This window comes from Acartia tonsa, chromosome 8 (genome assembly GCF_053477335.1).
Source record: "Acartia tonsa isolate MP-2025a chromosome 8, ASM5347733v1, whole genome shotgun sequence".
NCBI classification, from domain to species: Eukaryota; Metazoa; Arthropoda; class Copepoda; order Calanoida; family Acartiidae; genus Acartia; species Acartia tonsa.
In genome coordinates this window covers 52,510,847-52,531,065 of record NC_137267.1, presented here as the reverse complement: position 1 = coordinate 52,531,065, position 20,219 = coordinate 52,510,847, and the positions used below count along the sequence as shown (strand labels likewise).

At 33.4% G+C, this 20,219-nt stretch overlaps 2 protein-coding genes and 1 pseudogene across 8 annotated transcripts; 1 reads left to right on the top strand and 2 right to left on the bottom strand.

Moving 5' to 3' along the window:
* Nucleotide 1: 1 nt before the first annotated feature.
* Nucleotides 2-6,859, bottom strand: LOC145327293 (smad nuclear-interacting protein 1-like). 4 transcript variants are annotated; one of them, XR_013882140.1, is made up of 10 exons: nt 5,878-6,859; nt 5,060-5,228; nt 4,518-4,602; nt 3,988-4,157; nt 3,537-3,604; nt 2,030-2,089; nt 1,509-1,581; nt 825-949; nt 401-684; nt 2-123 (listed from the first exon to the last, which is right to left on the bottom strand). XR_013882140.1 is itself a non-coding variant. In XM_080170907.1 (8 exons), exons 1-8 carry the CDS (start codon nt 5,886-5,888, stop codon nt 878-880), a joined length of 708 nt encoding a protein of 235 aa, XP_080027033.1. In that variant the 5' UTR covers nt 5,889-6,858; the 3' UTR covers nt 819-877. The 4 variants fall into 4 exon arrangements, 1 of the variants encoding a protein (XP_080027033.1); XR_013882142.1 differs by lacking the exon at nt 401-684 and having other exon boundaries at nt 2-170; XR_013882141.1 differs by lacking the exon at nt 401-684.
* A 1,024-nt stretch (nt 6,860-7,883) lies between these two features.
* On the bottom strand, nt 7,884-19,775 carry LOC145327292 (synaptophysin-like protein 1). Of its 4 annotated transcripts, none has more exons than XR_013882138.1 (11): nt 18,712-19,775; nt 18,187-18,300; nt 17,528-17,646; nt 16,826-16,887; nt 14,928-15,026; nt 14,567-14,630; nt 14,227-14,292; nt 10,240-10,310; nt 9,697-9,798; nt 8,307-9,195; nt 7,884-8,023 (listed from the first exon to the last, which is right to left on the bottom strand). XR_013882138.1 is itself a non-coding variant. In XM_080170906.1 (10 exons), exons 1-10 carry the CDS (start codon nt 18,745-18,747, stop codon nt 9,158-9,160), a joined length of 771 nt encoding a protein of 256 aa, XP_080027032.1. In that variant the 5' UTR covers nt 18,748-19,775; the 3' UTR covers nt 7,884-9,157. The 4 variants fall into 4 exon arrangements, 1 of the variants encoding a protein (XP_080027032.1); XR_013882137.1 differs by having other exon boundaries at nt 8,311-9,195; XR_013882139.1 differs by having other exon boundaries at nt 8,334-9,195.
* On the top strand, nt 17,688-17,782 carry LOC145327323 (U2 spliceosomal RNA; annotated as a pseudogene).
* Nucleotides 19,776-20,219: the final 444 nt, after the last annotated feature.

The window sequence follows — 20,219 nt, the reverse complement described above, 5'->3', positions numbered from 1 at the left end:
ATTCTGAAAATAATCTGTATTTGAATTGTCGTCAGTTGATATATTATAACGAAAGTAGAGTAGCTTCGCTACTAAGTAATATTTTGTTCTTTTTGTTTTTTTTACACAACATAATACACCAGTCTTTAATGTTTTAAAAAATGTTAATTTTCATTTTAGTTTCATTAAATCTGTCGATTAAATTTCTTTATCGTATCGTATTATATCCATTTTCTACGAATATTGAAATAAAAATTACATACCAGTTTTGTTAGACCGGGCCTTTGCCATTTTGGGGCAATCTTAGTTTTTTTTTTCATCTTAATATCCGCGGAAATCTGTCAATAATAAGATAAAAACAAAAATAAACTTTGTTTAGGGTGAATTTTTTCTTGATTTAATAAAACTAAAATTTGTATACTATTGAAAGGTACAAGAGTAAAATAACAGATATACTGGACAAATATCAACAATAAAAAATATATATTTATTTAGATACATTTTATCTTAAAAAGTGATTTTTTATGTTTATTATGCTTTGGGTACCATGGTAAGTGACCCATGTTTAGTTAAACCAATCTTTACATAATATCTAGTAAAAGGAATGTATAAAAAAAATATTTAAAAAATTACACAAAATCATTTTTCAAGTTTGGCTTCGAAACCGGTTAATATCCGGTGGATTGGAATCGGTTTTCAGACGTACTGAAAAATCATGTATGGCATCGTATTACAGACAATTTTCCAACAATATTAAGATAAAAATCGTACAAAAAAAATCTTTAATTTTTCATTTTAATATCCGCGGAAAGATGTCTATATACGAAGCTATAAATAACCATTACCTATTGCAAATTGAACAATTTTTACTATAATTTGTGAAATGATTGATTGTGATTTATTCTCCAGAATCTTCATGAAGTAAAACATATTCTCGAGTACTGAAGCCAAATTTCAACATATCTTTTTCCTAAAAACATAAAATACTTTTGAATGTATGGATTGGATTTATTATTACTTGGATGTTACACCAGATTTACATGTTCTATAATTAAGTGAAACAAGCAGCGGGCTAAAATAACGATTCCCTCGTCAACACCCTTTACCTCATTCTCTCCCCTCTTACAGGATAAACGAACTGACCAATAAATGAAATCCATGATAGCAAATTATATTGACAATTTTTCCCCTGTCATAATATCCCCGTAACATATTCAATTTATAATTTTACATATGCTTTAAGACAGAATAACATGTTTTGAAACAGTATTCCTAATTATCCTAGGACTCCATAATATTCCAAATGTGTTACAGGAATCATCATAATAAGTTTTAAAAAGGTGAGACAACATGCATACAAAACACAATTTTTTTAGGCCTACCAATAAGATATAGCGGTTATAAGACTTTGAGTACCAGTGTAATTTAGAGTCCAATGTGTCCCATCCCTCTCTGGATAGTTAAAAAATAACAGTTAATTTATATACTATTATATCTCCCCAATGATGATAAACAAAATTCCCCTTTACCTTGAGTTCATAATATCTGTTAGGTTCAATTCTCTGGTTGTTCAGGTACGTTCCGTTGGCAGAGCCCAGGTCTGCGTCACAGTCAATTTCATTAGAAAGGGGACAATGGGCTGTTTATTACACTATTCCCTAAATTTTTATAATAACGTTTCATTCGTTGGCTTAACAACTTTGGTGACTTCAGCTAATTTGGATTGTTTGTGTAAAAGATATTCTTGAAGGAATTCTTTTATTATAATTAATCACTTTTAAGAGAAATTAAATCGTAAGCTACGGTCTGCAATAAATTAAATGACTAAAATCACTAGTATTTATAGCTCTTTATTTCACAATTTAAACAAATGAGCTTCCCAACTTTGTCATATTCTTATGCACGGAGTTTGATTCATTAAGTGAGTGTTATAACGTTCCTCTCATTTTGAAATAAAAAAAGGGATTGCGGGTAGTTTTTTCATTTGTTTTCTTATTACCAATTTAGGTCAGATTAGGTTATTGGATATTGTGTAGAAAATGACATTCCTATAATGTATGGTAGGATCTTGTTTCCGTCTGTCCCATCATCTCGTCTTCGACTCACAAGCCTAGAAGTAAAATAATTTAAGAATTTGCCTCTAGCAGAGGAAAGGTTAGGAAAGTAGCTGAAAACCTGCCCCAAGATAATTATAAAGCATCCGCAAAAATATATATTCTTCTTCAAATTAATAGTATAGCACTGATATTATATGATGATAATGTTCGTTTGTCGCTTACCTGTATTGAAAAACTGAATGTTGTTTACAACAGCTAGGATAATCAATTAGAAGCTTCACTATAAAGGAGATACATATCCTTAGCTTCATACAGACAGACAGATAGACATCCTGTTACTTTATTGATAGAATCTACCTGTATTGAAAAACTGAATGTTGTTTACTACAGCTAGGATGATCAATGGGAAGCTTCAGTATAAAGTAGATACACATCCTTTGCTTCAAACAGACAGATAAACATCCTGTTACTTTAATAAAGGAAACTACCTGTATTGAAAAAGAGCATGTTGTCTACTACAGCTAGGATAATCAATTAGAAGCTTCACTATAAAGGAGATACATACCCTTTGCTTTATACAAACACACAGATAGACATCCTGTTACTTTATTGATAGAAACTATATTACAATAAACTGTATTGAAAAATAGCATGTTGTTTATTACAGCTAGGATGGTCATACAGAAGCTTCACCATAATGAAGATACATATCCTATGCTTTATACAGAAACACAGACAGACAGACATCCTGTTAATTTATTAACTTTATTGAAAAACAGCATGTTGTTTACTACAGTTAGGATAGTCAATTAGAAGCTTCCCTATAAAGGAGTTTCATATCCTATGCTTTATACAGACACACAGACATCCTGTTACTTTATTAATAGAAACTACTATAACCTGTATTGAAAAACCGCAAGTTGTTTACTACAGCTAGGATAGTCAATTAGAAGCTTCACTATAAAGGAGATACACATACTTTTCTACATACAGTACAGACAGACAGATAGACATCTTGTTACTTTATTAATAGAATCTATATTACTATAACCTGTATTGAAAAATATCATGTTGTTTATTACAGCTAGGATGGTCATATAGAAGCTTCACTATAAAGAAGATACATATCTTATGCTTTATACAGACACACAGACATATAGACATCCTGTTACTTTATTAATAGAAACTATATTACAATAACCTGTATTGAAAAAGAGCATGTTGTCTACTACAGCTAGGATGGTCAAATGGAAGCTTCACTATAAAGGAGATACACAATACACATCCTTTTCTACATACAGTACAGACAGACAGATAGACATCCTGTTACTTTATTAATAGAAACTACTATAACCTGTATTGAAAAACCGCATGTTGTTTACTACAGCTAGGATGGTCAATAAGAAGCTTCAAAGTTCAGTATAAAGGAGTTACATATACTTTGCTTTATACAGACAAACAGACAGATAGACTTTCTGTTACTTTATTAATATAATCTACCTGTATTGAAAAACCGCATGTTGTTTACTACAGCTGGGATGGTCGATGGGAAGGTCACAAACTTTTCTAGTTTTTAAAATACTTTCTTTTAAGGGATTTTTCAAAAATATTTTGGAAGATTTTTTTACATAATATTTTTTTTCTAATTTCAATTCCATCCTAACGGTTACTTAGCTCTTTTCGTTAATTTAGACATGTTCGAATTGTCCTAGAGCTTTCAAACTTTGCATGGTGATTCCTATAACAATTAGGTACAATTTAGTAAGTGTAGCAACTCTATATTCGTTTCCAGAAAGTCCATACATCCATTTAAAACATGCTAATTTTTAACTTTTTTTGACAACAACTTTTTATATTATATAATTATCCTATTCATTTGATTTTTGGAATGATGATTCCTTGGACAAAAAGGGCCCGTTGTCATTCTTCATAAAAGGAAAGTATTATTCCTGTCTCTGCCCATGAGAAATGCAGATTGTCTGTGGATGTGTAGAGTTGGCAATACTTCTTCCCCCTTAAAAACATAGAACCTCCATCTTCGCTTGGGTTTCCTAGCCTCTGGGGGTTCGCTGTATTTGATTACAACTCCATTGAACGTATTTGTCTCTTCGGTCAGCGCGCCTAAAATTAAATGGTAATAAGCTAGAGGTGAGCTACTCTATAATTCACTATGTTTGTCAGTCGGTCAGTCCGTACACGTAATGCTTTTGGGAAAGTATAATTTTCTCAGATTTTATTTAGGATATACGACTGTTTTTTATAGCGGTTAATGGGATCTTTAGCTTAAACGTTTTCTTATATGTTGTCTTAACAACTATGGGGACTTTTATTGAATCAATTCTTTTTGGCTGGTTCATTAAGTTGAGTGTCCAAACGTAAACTATTGTAATCTACAGAATAGAAATTTTGTGTATTATCATTGGGGATGATAATGAAAATCAATTTATCGGCCATTGTCTTCTCCCTTTAACTTGTCCCTACCTGAAAGTCCCAGGTTGACTCCCTCTTTCTCAGGCGGGTCAGGTTTAAGCGCCTCCGCCTTTGCAGCATGCTCCTCTTTTGTTACCTAAATAGGATAAATAAAAATAGCTTAAAACCATCCAGATTGACTCCTTCTTTCTCAGGTGGGTCAGGTTTAAGCGCCTCCGCCTTGGCAGCATGCTCCTCTTTTGTTACCTTAAATAGGATAAGAGTTATTTATCGCATCGTTTTACAGACAGCTTTCCGCGGATATTAAAATGAAATTATATGATAAAAACCAGTTTAGAAAGCCCCCAAACCATCCTAAGACCTATGTAAAGCTTCCCTATAATGGATTTATATCTAAATCGGCTAAGTGATTATATTATCTTAATGAAGAAACAAAAAAATAATAGGATTATCAGATGAGGTGAATTGTAATACTTAATTGTAATTTTAAAATAACTTTAAGATACTTAACAAAATTATCCCACCTACCATGATTATAAACAATTTTGTTTCAAAGTGAAACTTCGAAGGGAAAACGCCCCAAAAAACCTTACCTCTTTCCTATCATACTGTTTTCTATCCTGTTTCTCCCATTTAGATTCAACCTCTCTCCCTCGGTCACTCTTGCTCTTCTTCTGTCTCTCACGCGGACTGCGGCTGCGCGACCTTTGCTTGTTGCTGCGGTGCTTGTCACGTGACCTTGATCGTGACCTGGATCTTGACCTTTAGGGAGGCATTGTTCATTATAATTCGGTAATTGTGCCATTAAAAAATTCTATACATCTTAAAATAAAAAAATAGTTTTCATCAAAAACTGATGCCTTTTTGAACTGAAAAAAAAAAAGATTTCTGTCATTTCATGTATAGATAAATCTTTAAAATCTAGATTTATTTTCTAAAATTTGCATGAAACAAAAGTTTGATATAAATATAACACCCTTCTCCTCTAAAATGACCTCAAAATTAGTATGAAAAAGAAAGTACCTAATGAAGGAACAAACTAACCAATGAACAAACAAACATACAAACAATTTAACAAATGGACTAAAAAACTTTTTGAGGAATATCGTTTCAGATGTCCCAAAGGACATACAAATGACGAGAAAGCAGGGAAATTTTTATTTGAATTGGTGGAGAAAGTTAACACTTGATTACCTTTTTTTCAACAAGGCATAAAAAATTATAATATAAAATCAGTATAAATCCTCACTTATACTTAATTGATTGTTTAAATAATTTTTTAAGTGGTATGGGGGTAATTTTTATTTTGCAATCCCATACTTTTAAGAGATATCTACCATCTAAATTTTACCGTATTTTTTAAAAAGAAAAACACCAAAAAATTTAAAACATAATGAACAATTCCACCAACCTTCGTCCCATTCTTTATATTTGTGTCTAACTATTGTTTATTTACACTTTATATATCACTTTTTCACTTTTCACTAGGTATTTCTGTTAGAACATTTTTTTAGATCTAAAACAAACGTACGACTGTTGCAAAAGTGCTAAAATTTTCATATTTTTGTGCAAGGCTGTATATTATTATATCTTAAACTTAAAAATGAATTATAAAGCATATCAAGAATCTAAAGGGATAAGACAATGGCCGATAAAGTGATGTACATCCCCTATGATGATACAGAAAAATTACTCCACTGTAGATTACAAGTGGTTGAAACGTATGGACACTAAACATGCCAACGAAAAATAAAATTTTGGGGACTAGTGCAATATTAAGCCCAATGTCCTCTCCATCTATTGCGAAACTGAGACAATTTTTATATTGCTACTAGAGTGAGCTAGAGCTCTAAGTTCAATATGGAGGGATAGGACCCAAAATTTTATAACTACGTATTCTCACTCTGAATTAAGCACATTGGGTACTTGATGTCCAAACTAGCAGCATCTAAACTTTTTAACTAGTAATGTTAATCTTTAAAAGTGGTAATTTTGTGTATCGTCATTTGGGATGTAGACAAATTCATCATCCATTGTCTTATCCCTTAAGACCCCTGTCGCTCTAGCTGACTTATTTTTAAATGTAAAAAATATACAACCCTGAATATATTACAATATTAAGCTATTTAACTATGATATGTGTTAGTAGTAGTAAGAGTTTTCAGTGACGTCCAAGCTTTTAATTTCGAAGGGGGTAAAAAATTCAAGGGTTTGAGTTGGGTAATCTAAAATATGTATATTTAAAACTTTTTAGCGGGTAAAATGATGAATTTCAAAGTTTGACGTCTATGAGAGTTTTACAAAAAATATTTAGACCTTTTTTTAATATTGAAGTATTAAAATGAGCTAAACAAAACAAAATTTAAGGAAACTTAAAATGAACGATTTTTTGTTGTTGTTTTTCGCATCGTATTATAGACAGCTTTCCGCAAATATGAAAATAAAAAAATATAAAATCAAACCCGTTTAGTTAGCCCTAAGTGGCCGAAGGCCCGAACTAATACAAATGGTATTAATTTTATTATTTTTATTTTAATAGTATTGAGAATTGTCTGGAACACAAAGCTATACATGATCTTTCATTATGGCTGAGAACCGGTTCTAAACCAGCTGATATTAATCTGATTCGCAACAATACTGGAAATACTGCAAATCTAGTTCATGATTAGTCCCCTTAATATAAAAAACATTAGGAAATATTATAATATAAATAAACTAATAAGTTAGTAAAAATTGCACCATGTTGCATACTACAATATTATAGTGAAAAAAGTGGTATTAGTAATAGTAATTTATCGTATTATAGACACCTTTTCGTGGATACTAAACTAAAAAAAATTAACTCCCAAAAGCCAAAGACCAGGCCAAAAACTAGTATTAATTAAATTGTTTTTATTTTTAAATTAATGAAAAAATGTCTATAATACGATACGGTACATGATTTTTCAGTATTACAACCTATGACTATTTTTAATCAAATTTTAGTGTATCAAATGAATAATTTAGTACAAAAACTAAATGATTGAGAAGCCTAAAATCACATGAATTAACATATATGTGCAAATCACAATATAAATTACAATACAAGTATAATAATATAATACTTAGTAAAAGCTTAATAGGAAAAATATTCAAATACAAAATTTTTTATATCAAAAAGGAAGGATAATAGTTATTTATAGCCTTTTGTATTATAGACAGCTTTTCGCAGGTATTAAAATGAAATTTTTTTTTCAGTTTTGTAAGCCCTTAGAGGCCGAAGGCCCTGGCTAAACAAACTGAAATTAATTATAGGATTAGATTGTCTGTAATACGATGCTATACATGATTTTCCAGTATGACTGAGAACCGGTTTTTATCCATCGGATATTAATCGGTTTCGAAGCCATGCCATACTGGAAAATATAATTAATGGACGGGTTGTTTACGTGTTTACAAAAATCCAAAATCACATACATCTATCACAATTTATTAGTTTTGATCTTTTTTGGGAGATTTTTGTTTTCATGCAACATTTAGTAAAAATCACACTGTGTGTATTACAAAAATATTTCAATCTTCATTATTTCAAGTAGAGCGGCGTGAACAGGGATTTAGGAAGGGGGGGGGGGGGTTGTATTTCTTGAGAGGATAAAAAAGGAAAGACATGCCTTCCCTATTTGATTTTTAATGGGCGTCTTAACACCCTAAACCCATATACCCCCCCCCCCTTTTTCACGCTTATAAATCGTTTGATGAAATTGAAAGTAATACTTCTGTTCTAAGAGGGTAAGGGGGGTTTTGACCCCCCTCTTAAATGTGAATTTAAAGATGGTTTTGACAACCCCTATATCCACTCACGCACGCTTCTTATGATATAAAATATACTTTTAAAATCTTAAAATTGAAAGCATTCAGTTGTAAAAGGGTGTTAGGGGGTCCTGATACCCCCTACCGTAAGCATATTATATAAAATATACTCATTTAAAATCTTTTGAAATTGAAAGTCTTTAGTTCTAACTTGGCACATCAAGAACTTTTTATGTTCAAAACTTTGGAATCAGCCTTATGTAAAAGTTTTAAAAATTCACAAAAAAAAACATTACATAATGGATATATTATATAATACGTGGATATTATGACAGGGAAAATTTTGTCAACAATTAAGGTTGCTAATAAAGTATACATTTATTAGTCAGTTTGTTCCTCCATAAGAAGGGGAGAGGATGGGAGGTATCGTTATATTAGCCAGCTGAAAGAGCTATTTTATTAGAGTTGTTGAAAATCTGGTGCAATATCCATGTAAATTATACATCGATTATAACATTAAAACTAAAAGCTTAAATATGCATATACAACCATTATGTGTGAGAATTTATACACATTCTTGAAATATCAACATAATGAAAATGGGGGAGGGGAAATTTTTTGCCACTTCTTACCAGGACAAAAGTTGAGACAAATGCCCCCATCCATCCTATATATTAGGTGGGAGATCTGAATATACAATCTTTCAGTGTAAAAACTTAAATATTTAAACTTATCATTTAATAAAAATCTTTAATCAACCATTTAAGTGATGCTTTATAAACAAGAATTAACAAAACAAAATTCAAAATTCAAATTAAATTGTAGTTTGCCAATTAAAACATACGAATTGATTATAATTACTTTTTATTTATTCATTCTTAGTTTTTTTTATGCTTTTCAGTTTACATACTTCCAGACGGACTGTTCTCAAGATTTCCTCCTAAAATGACAACATCCATTAGTTGAAGCATGAACGACAGACTGACGGACTAAGTAAACAATAAACTTGATGGTCATTGGTAAAGAGAGAATCTTTACCAAAACTGTCAGCTGTCTATCTTAAATAGCATCCGTGATTACTTTACTCCCCCCCCCCCCAAAAAAAAAAACCGTTTCTTATAGAGGGACATACATTTCAAAGTTGTGCATTTTCAAGCAAAGTTTAAAATTCATAGAATTCTTTTTTTTTATTTATTTGTTTACTTAAATATTAGTAAAGGGGGGGACATTGGGCTGTTTATTACACTAGTCACCAAAGTTTTATAATAAAGTTTTCTTATTCGTTGGCTTAACAACTTTGGGGACTTTAGGAAACTTTGATTGGTTGTTGCATTAATTCTAATCTACAGAATGGGCAATTTGGTTTCCTTGAAGAGATAATAGACGTTAGCATCAACTAAGAAACAGTTTTAAATTCATAAGATGATTCAATATTATTTACCTTGATTGCCATTATAAAATCTAGTTTCCTTAAAGAGATAATAGACGTTGGCGCCAAACAGGAAACAGTTGAGGAAACCAATCAGCACTGACACGTTACCTCCTAAAAAATTATTACTTGGATGTTACATCAGATAAGTGTTTACTTTCAACTTTTTGGGGCGGGGTCAATGCTATCTGCCCAAGAGAAAACGCCCCTCTAAAGACCTTTTCTTATCTTTTAAAAACTACCTAACACTAAAGTCGCCTTCCCACTCCCCCAAACTCCAACAAGTACCCCCAGAGGCCTCTGGGGCATAATACTAGTAAATAGATAATTTCAAAAGGAAGGGAGGAGACATTAGGCTGTTTATTAACAAGTACTCCCAGAGGCCTCTAGAGCCTAATGCTAGAAAAAAGAAAATTTCCAACGGGAGGGAGGGGACATTTAGGCTGTTTTTTAACAACCAATTTATTACAATGTACAGAATGAGTAATTTTGTGTATCATCATTGGGGATGTACTACATTAATTTATCGTCCATTGTCTTATCCCTATAATTTACCTGCAAAGGTTCCAGAGAAGGTTGGAATGCATCTGATCACAGCTGTATAAACGTAGTTGCCGTCCTTCATACTAATAAAAATTATAGTGTTATTATTAGTTTTGTTAGACAGGGCCTTTGGGCCCTCGGCGCAGACAAAAATGGTTTTGATCTGAAAATCTGATTGATTTTTCCAAAAACTAGGGGGAAGAAAATTTAATATTTTTTGCAGTCGTACTCGTAATACTTAAGGGGGGGGGTTTTTAATGCAACCATCTCGTAATCAATGTATAAATGGCACTTAGAATTCGAATTTCGACCTCAAATTTTGCATGAGTAATCCTTGGTAGGTCTATTTTCCCTAAATCGAACAAAAAGTTGGAAAAGTAACGGCTGGCAGCTGGCGGCTCAGCCGTTTAGCCGTTTTTTGCCTATTTTCAGGGCAAATTCATCATTAATTACGTAGGAATCAACTTTTAAAAACAGATTTTTGGTTTAATTCATGTTAAATGATGGCAATAACCATTTTCTAAATTTCTAGTACCAGCTGCTAAACGGCTAGAACCGGCTGAAAACGGCTGGGAGCTGCCAAGAGTATGAAGAGTTGATAGGGCATGTGACATGTCTAGGGGTAGGTTTTTATGGTTGCTGAGCTCAAAAATGCTACCAAAAATAGTGGCAGCCCATCCATATGGCAGCTGGGTAACAGCTGCAGCTCAGCTGGTAGCGGCCAAGAGTAGAATGAGTAGATAGGGCTTGTAACGTGTCTAATGGTAGATTTTTATGGGTGCTGAGCTCAAAAATACTACCAAAACTAGTGGCAACTCAATCATATGGCAGCTGGGTAACGGCCGCTGCTGAGCTGGGAGCTGCCAAGAGTTGAATGTGTAGATAGGGCTTGTGACGTGTCTAGGGGTAGGTTTTTAGGGGTGCTAAGCTCAAAAATACTACCAAAAATAGTGGCCGCCCATCCATATCATATGGCAGCTGGGTAACAGCTGCAGCTTACCTTGGAGCGGCCAAGAGTAGAATGAGTACATAGGGCTTGTGACATGTCTAGGGGTAGGTTTTTAGGGGTACTAAACTCAAAAATGCTATCAAAAATAGTAGCAGCCCATCCATATGGCAGCTGGGTAACAGCTGCAGCTCAGCTGGGAGCGGACAAGATTAGAATGAGTAGATAGGGCTTGTGACGTGTCAAGGGGTAGGTTTTTATAGGTGCTGAGCTCAATACTACTACCAAAAATAGTGGCCGCCCATCCATATGGCAGCTGGGTAACGGCCGCAGCTCACCTTGGAGCGGCCAAGAGTAGAATAAGTAGATAGGACTTGTGACGTGTCTAGGGGTAGGTTTTCGGAGTGCTGAGCTCAATAATACTACCAAAAATAGTGGCGGCCCATCCACATGGCAGTTGGGTAACAGCTACAGCTCAGCTAGGAGGGGCCAATAGTAGAATGAGTAGATGGGGCTTGTGACGTGTCTAGGGGTAGGCTTTTATGGTTGCTTAGCTCAAAAATACTACCAAAAATAGTGGCCGCCAATCCATATGGCAGCTGGGTAACAGCTGCAGCTCAGCTGGGAGCGGCCAAAAGTAGATGAGTAGATAGGGCTTCTGATGTGTCTAGGGGTAGGTTTTAATGGACGCTGAGCACAAAAATTAGTGCCGTCCCTTCTATATGGCAGCTGGGTAATGGCCACAGCTCAGCTGTTTTTTGAGGCTTAAAAAATTGATTATTTCAGTGGAATTAAACTTCTCCCTATTAACATTTTACCTTTTTTCATGGATATATTACTAATAACTCTTTTTAATTACTAGATTTCACTGTTTCAAGAGCTGAAAACTACCAAAAAACGGCTGAGAAAAGCAAACAATAGCCTAAAGTACATAGCATGTGACGCGTTTAGGGGTAGGTTTTTATGGGTGTTGAGCTCTAAAATACTACCAATAAAAGTTCGGGCCTGTCTATATGGCAGCTGGGTAACAGCTACAGCTGAACAGCAGCCCTTACCATGCTGCCATTTGGATGGGCTTTTCTATTTTTGGGAGTATTAATGAGCTTGGCACCTATAAAAACTTACACCTCTTTGACAAATCACAAGCTATGTCTTTACTTGTTTACTTTTATCTGTTGGTAACTGTTCTCAGCCAATTTCAGCCGTTTTACAACTAAATCAATACATTGAGTAGGTGTTGTTATTAATAATATAAAATGACAAGAGTGTATTTATACTGAAATATTCAATATTTGGTTATTCTTCAATAGTCCCAATAGTCAATGAGTCTTAAATAACGGCTTACTGCTAAGCTTAGCTGTTACCAAGCTGCAATATGGATGGGCGGCCAATTTTTTTAATAGTATTTTTGAGCTCAGCACCCATGAAAACCTACCCCTAAACACGTCACAAGCCCTATGAACTCATTCTACTCTTGGCCGCTCCCAGCTGAGCTGTAGCTTTTACCCAGCTGCCATGTGAATGGGCCGCCACTATTTTTGATAGCATTTTTGAGCTCAGCACCCATAAAAACCTACCCCTAGACATGTCACAAGCCCTATCTACCCATTCTACTCTTGGCCGCTACCAGCTGAGCTGCAGCTGTTACCTAGCTGCCATATTGATAGGCGGCCACTATTTTTGGTAGTATTTTTGAGCTCAGCACCCAATAAAACCTATCCCTAGACACCTCACAGGCGCTATGTACTCATTTTACTCTTGGCCGCTCCCAGCTGAGCTGTAGCTTTTACCCAGCTGGCATGTGGATGGGCCGCCACTATTTTTAATAGTATTTATGAGCTCAGCACCCCTAAAAACCTACCCCTAGACACGTCAAAAGCCCTATCTACTCATTCTACTCTTGGCTGCTCCCAGCTGAGCAGCGGCCGTTACCCAGCTGCCATATGGATGAGCTTCCACTATTTTTGATAGCATTTTTGAGCTCAGCACCCATAAAAACCTACCCCTAGACATGTCACAAGCCCTATCTACCCATTCTACTCTTGGCCGCTACCAGCTGAGCTGCAGCTGTTACCCAGCTGCCATATTGATGGGCTGCCACTATTTTTGGTAGCATTTTTGAGCTCAGCAACCATAAAAACCTACCCCTAGACATGTCACAAGCCCTATCTACACATTCAACTCTTGGCAGCTCCCAGCTCAGCAGCGGCCGTTACCCAGCTGCCATATGATTGAGCTGCCACTATTTTTGGTAGTATTTTTGAGCTCAGCAACTATAAAAACCTACCCCTAGACATGTCACATGCCCTATCAACTATTCATACTCTTGGCAGCTCCCAGCCGTTTTCATCCGGTTCTAGCCGTTTAGCAGCTGGTACAAGAAATTTTAAAAATGGTTATTGCTATCATTTAACATGAATTAAACCAAAAATATGTTTTAAAAAGTTGATTCCTACGTAATTAATGATGAATTTGCCCTGAAATTAGGCAAAAAACGGCTAAACGGCTGAGCCGCCAGCTGCCAGCCGTTACTTTTCCAACTTTTTGTTCGATTTAGGGAAAATAGACCTACCAAGGATTACTCATGCAAAATTTGAGGTCGAAATTCGAATTCTAAGTGCCATTTATACATTGATTACGAGATGGTTGCATTAAAAACCCCCCCCTTTATTCAACCTTGATTATTAAGATTTTCTATTTATTTCATAGTCATACATATTTTTTAGCATTTAATGTTTTGTAATTGTATCATTAAAATAAAGTAACAGGGTGTGTGTTTGTTTGTCTATTTGTATGTAACGAAGGATCTCGCTAACCGCTAAACCGATGGGGTTTACCTTAACATGGTAGCTTGTTATAGGTCCCGGTAAGGTTTATAACTAATTTTGGGGGAGGGTACCACCACCCTCCCAAGAGAAATCGCACCTAAAAAAAATTACCCCGGCCCCAAAAATTTTTTTTAATTAAAATTCGTCTCTTCCTTCTCCAAGTACCCCAGGAGGCCTCTAGGGGACGTAGTCGCTAGTAATTAGGAAATTAACAAAAAATCTTACTTGCACAGAAGAGCATCCTTTGAGTTAAAGATCCAGGAAGCTGGGTCGCTGCTCCATTTCAATCCACTAAAATACAAAAAATATAAATCATGACGTGATAAGATGGGTCGGTCGCTGCTCCATTTCAATTAACTAAAATACAAATCATAACGTCATAAGAGGGGTATTATTCAATAATAAAAAAAAATTAAGAGAAATGAAAAAAATTCCCCTTTTCTCCCCTCCTTGGTGAAAAAAAACTGAAATAATGTGTGGGATGGGGAATAATATAAATAAAATTTTAAATTTTTCAAATGAGAAATGAATCTTGGGCAGAATATACACTCTGAATGATTCTCACCTGAGACCATGAGCCCAAGCAGATGCTGAGGCCAGAAAGAAAAAGCACAGCATAACAGAGACAACTAAAAATTATAGTTATTAATCGTATCGTATAATAAACAGCTTTCTGCGGATAATAAAATGAAAAATTAATTAGGATATTAATCAGTTTAGAAGCCATACTGGAAAAATAGTTAAACAAAACTAACAATATGAATAATTCAATTAAAAATCTTTCATTGAGGTTTTATGAGGTTAGGTTAGGTTAAGTAAAGGTTGGAGGAATCCTAAAGAACCTAAAAATGATATTTTCAAAAATTAAGGTTCCAAAGTCCAGATATAGTTTTAGGTGAAAAAAAACAATATAAATCTAATCTTACCCATATCATAAAGGGGATAGCTCTTGTTGTCCAAATATCCATCATTATTAAATCCATAGAATAGAGTTGTAGCTATACAAAACAACCAGGATACAACACCTATGTATGAATATCCATAATTATTAAATCCATAGAATAGAATTGTAGCTATACAAAACAACCAGGATATAACACCTATGTATAAATATCCATAATTATTAAATCCATAGAATAGAGTTGTAGCTATGCAAAACAACCAGGATACAACACCTATGTATAAATATCCATAATTATTAAATCCATAGAATAGAGTTGTAGCTATACAAAACAACCAGGATATAACACCTATGTATAAATATCCATCATTATTAAATCCATAGAATATAGCTGTAGCTATACAAAACAACCAGGATACAACACCTATGTATGAATATCCATTATTATTAAATCCATAGAATAGAGTTGTAGCTATACAAAACAACCAGGATACAACACCTATGTATAAATATCCATTATTATTAAATCCATAGAATAGAGTTGTAGCTATACAAAACAACCAGGATATAACACCTATGTATAAATATCCATTATTATTAAATCCATAGAATAGAGTTGTAGCTATACAAAACAACCAGGATACAACACCTATGTATGAATATCCATAATTATTAAATCCATAGAATAGAGTTGTAGCTATACAAAACAACCAGGATACAACACCTATGTATGAATATCCATAATTATTAAATCCATAGAATAGAGTTGTAGCTATACAAAACAACCAGGATATAACACCTATGTATAAATATCCATAATTATTAAATCCATAGAATAGAGTTGTAGCTATGCAAAACAACCAGGATACAACACCTATGTATAAATATCCACTATTATTAAATCCATAGAATAGAGTTGTAGCTATACAAAACAACCAGGATACAACACCTATGTATAAATATCCATCATTATTAAATCCATAGAATAGAGTTGTAGCTATACAAAACAACCAGGATACAACACCTATGTATAAATATCCATCATTATTAAATCCATAGAATAGAGTTGTAGCTATACAAAACAACCAGGATATAACACCTATGTATAAATATCCATCATTATTAAATCCATAGAATAGAGTTGTAGCTATACAAAACAACCAGGATACAACACCTATGTATAAATATCCACTATTATTAAATCCATAGAATAGAGTTGTAGCTATACAAAACAACCAGGATATAACACCTATGTATAAATATCCATCATTATTAAATCCATAGAATAGAGTTGTAGCTATACAAAACAACCAGGATACAACACCTATGTATAAATATCCATAATTATTAAATCCATAGAATAGAGTTGTAGCTATACAAAACAACCAGGATACAACACCTATGTATAAATATCCATCATTATTAAATCCATAGAATAGAGTTGTAGCTATAAAAAACAACCAGGATACAACACCTATGTATGTATAAATATCCATAATTATTAAATCCTTAGAATAAAGTTGTAGCTATAAAAAACAACCAGGATATAACACCTATGTATAAATATCCATAATTATTAAATCCATAGAATAGAGTTGTAGCTATACAAAACAACCAGGATACAACACCTATGTATAAATATCCATTATTATTAAATCCATAGAATAGAGTTGTAGCTATACAAAACAACCAGGATACAACACCTATGTATAAATATCCATTATTAATAGATCCACAAATGAAAAATCAGAGCTTCATTCAAGTTTTGTTTGCCCTGAAAGGCTTTTAACAACAAACCAGTGATTAGCTTCACAAAAAAAAGAAATCTGCAGCCCGCACTAAACAAAAGCTAGAGAAAACTTAATGACGAACAGACGGACAAAGTTAATTATAGAGTAGCTCCGCTACTAAAGACATACTTACCAATGAAAACATAGAACTTAGCATCTGAACTGTAGTCTCCAGGCCAAGATACAGACATATCTAGTTAACAATATATATTTATCCTATCATATAAAGTAGTAAGTTTTTTTGTCTGAAGCTTAAGATCTCAATAACTACTGGACTAATTGGGTTCTCTATTTCAAGTAATCTTCACATAGGTTCTGTGATGGTTCTAGGCTATTTCATTTTCAGATTTAAGTCTTAGTTTTCAACTCTTTTTATAGCCCCTTTCTGTCCCTTTGATTACTAAGCCCCTAGATGCTAGGGGCGTAACCGCTAGTTATTTATACTGCAACATTTCATTTTAAACTAGCAGTTGCGCCCCTAATATCCAGGGGATCTGTTACTACATGTGAAGGGAGGGAAAAATAGAAAAATAGACTAAAACAATCTGAAAACTTAAATCAATACATAAAATAGCTAGGTAAATAAAAACTGCCTTGGATATAAGCTAAGATTTCCTAAAGTGAAGAACTCAATTGGTTTAGAAATATGGGTCTGCTTTACAAAGTAAAGTTTCGCATAGAGTTCATGGGAAGGTTTGCATTTATTTTATGTAAGAGTACCATGCAACCTTCCAAGAGAATTGCCCTTATAAAAAAAAGTAACCCACCCTAAAAGAAAATTAGCTTAACTTTTCTTTCTTAAACTAAAAGTAAAGTATAATTTAAATATATTCCTTCAGAAACATCACAGATCGTTTTATCCACAGTGACATTGTCGTAATGGTCCAGAGCAAATGGGTAAGAGTATGTCCGTGTGAAGGTTTGGTTGGCCAATATGGTGGAGTTTTCCTTACTAGTTCATGCATTCAATTAAATATTTTGTATTTTGGGTGCTTATCGCTTCTCGACCTTTTGGCTAAGATCAAAGTGTAGTATCTGTTCTTATCTTATAGAAATTAAAGAATATTATTTAACTTTCTATTGACCTATTGGTATAAAAAAAATATTCAACTAGCTGTATTTTTTGGTTTTGAAATTCAAAAAAACACATTTTTTATTAGACTTTTTGCATAAAATTTTCACTATATTTTACTTAATATGAGTAATTTTTCTTGAACTATATTAATCAATTAAGTTTATTTTAGTCCAATTATGGTATAATTAACTGCATTTAAACTCTTTAAGGAACATTTTATATATCAAAAAAACATATAAAGTACAGCACAAGAAAGATTTAAACACTTTAAATTAATATCAAATATTTGTCGATGATTCTTAAACCAAAACAATACACATAAAAACCTAAACACCTCAAAACCTTGAGTTTAAAAAAAATAAATTTAAAGAAATTCCAACCCTGCAAGCATCAAAAGACGTGAATTAAATTGAATTCCTTTTGCACTCTGCCACAAACTCCATATGGGAGGAGAAGCCAGCACAGAATGAGAAGGCCAACATAGTGAATACAAGCTCCAGCAGACGGATGAATCCGCGGGGCTCTTTGAAAGCCTGAAAATTAGGTCTTTTATAATTAAGGTATTTTCTAATTAGGTCTTTTGTAGCAACGCCATTGTTTTTGTTGTGTTGATTGTTGTAGTGTTCTCAGAAATAAGATACAACAATGCTTACTTAAAAGTAACAGAATGTATATCTATCTGTACTGAAGGATCTTGCTACCACTGAACCGATATGGTTTTCCTTTACAGTGTAGCTTCTCATAGAACAAGGGAAGGTTTATACCCCTCTTCAGAGAAATCGCCCCTAGAAATATGATTACTTTCTTTTCAAAACTAGAAATAAAAATGGTTCGGGAGGGGGGGGGGGGGTCGACTCTACCCCGATGGTAAAACTTTGGGTACCAGTGTAATTTACAGTCCAATATCCCCTCCCTCCCTGAGTCTTATGGCTTAGTTAACTTACCTCTAGCTTGAATTCTCTTCCCATTAAAGCGACCATTTTCTAAATTCTGAAACAAGAATGCTTTCATTAGCAACTAGCGGCGGAGTCAACAAATATTATACATTATCATTTATATTATGACAATTATGTTTAGAGGATTTTTAGAATAGAATGAATAAGGTGGATCTTAATTGATAAGACAATGGACGATGAATTGATTTACATCCCCAACAATTTCCTGTATTGTAGATTGAAATTACTTAAAGATTAATCAATGAAAATTTAACAACAGTACCCAAAGATTTCGAACCAGACCATTAGGCGACGTAGTTATAAAACTTTGGGTACCTGTGTGTTTCTTTGGAGACTTGATTTTTTAATTTTGATTGGTTGTTTCATTAAGAAGAGAGACCAAACATTTAAACCACTAATTGTTATCTACAGAAGGTGAAATTTGTGTATCATCATTTGGGATATAAATCAATTTATCGTCATTGTCTTATCCCTTTAGATCCAAATGGAAAATATTTGTTGCCTATAATATTTAGATCACAGGGGGGAGGCGTGCAAAGTATAACAGAGATCACAAGTATAACTAGCAAGAAGGGTCAAATCATTATTTTGATAAGGGGGGGAGGCGGGTATGACACTTTAGGAACTAAAACTAAAATGTGGAACTGTGAAGAAACAGCCGTTTATAGCGAGAGCGGCGGTTTCTCCGCCGTTTCTTTACAATTCCACATTGTACCTCTGTAAAGCGACTGCAATGCCAAATTTCAATGCTGTAACTCTTTTTTTTAAGTTGAATTCCTTTGACTTTTAGTTTTGGTTTCAAAAAGTGTCACAGCCATCTCCTCCCATTGAATTATAATTACCTAGTCAACTTATGACTTTTTTGTATTTAAGCATTTAGTATTCATTGATAAATATTATTCAAAATATTACTAATAATTTTATTTTGACAACATTAACAAATTTTCTTTTGGAATTCAATACATAGTAGGTATTATGCTAGTTTACTTTATTAGTTGTTCTTAATTTATAAATCTATTGGTGCATACCAATAGATTTATTAGGACAAGAAAATTCACTATTAGATGATAAGAGACAATTTTAGATTTTATGAAAACTTACGAAAGGGAACTATCCACAAATGAGAGCAAGTGATTCTAAGCACCTTTCAGCATTGATCCATAGTATTTTTTTGGTGAACATTATCATAATAGGTTTTTGTTTAATTCTTGGTTTATCGACTAAAAAGTTAGGTTTCACCTGTGTTTTATGAAATAAACTTTGAAATGTAAAGCATTTTTTATGAAATATCAACAAACGCTTTGATGAGTTCAAAGGACAAAATAAAATAACATGGCAGAAAAGCATCAAATGCTGTAAATTGCAAAGGTACATTAATTAAACTGTTTACAATATTACAAGTTACCAACCCTTTTCTTAAATATACATTTTTAATCAAAATAATATACTTTTGCATTAAGCTTTTAAACTACAGTTTAAACTCATTAACACATTTG

What these genes read in the sequence shown, in the direction of transcription:
- LOC145327293 (XM_080170907.1), bottom strand. An exon ending in AGTCAACCTGGGACTTTCAG is followed by an intron (nt 4,158 to 4,517) that starts GTAGGGACAAGT and finishes ATTTAATTTTAG; the next exon opens with GCGCGCTGACCGAAGAGACA. An exon ending in CATGCGGTTTTTCAATACAG is followed by an intron (nt 2,090 to 3,536) that starts GTAGATTATATT and finishes TTTTACTTCTAG; the next exon opens with GCTTGTGAGTCGAAGACGAG.
- LOC145327292 (XM_080170906.1), bottom strand. Translation starts at nt 18,747, where the DNA reads ATGGTCGCTTTAATGGGAAGAGAATTCAAGCTAGAG. An exon ending in GAAGAGAATTCAAGCTAGAG is followed by an intron (nt 18,301 to 18,711) that starts GTAAGTTAACTA and finishes CCTAATTTTCAG; the next exon opens with GCTTTCAAAGAGCCCCGCGG. An exon ending in CTTCTCTGGAACCTTTGCAG is followed by an intron (nt 9,799 to 10,239) that starts GTAAATTATAGG and finishes ATAATTTTTTAG; the next exon opens with GAGGTAACGTGTCAGTGCTG.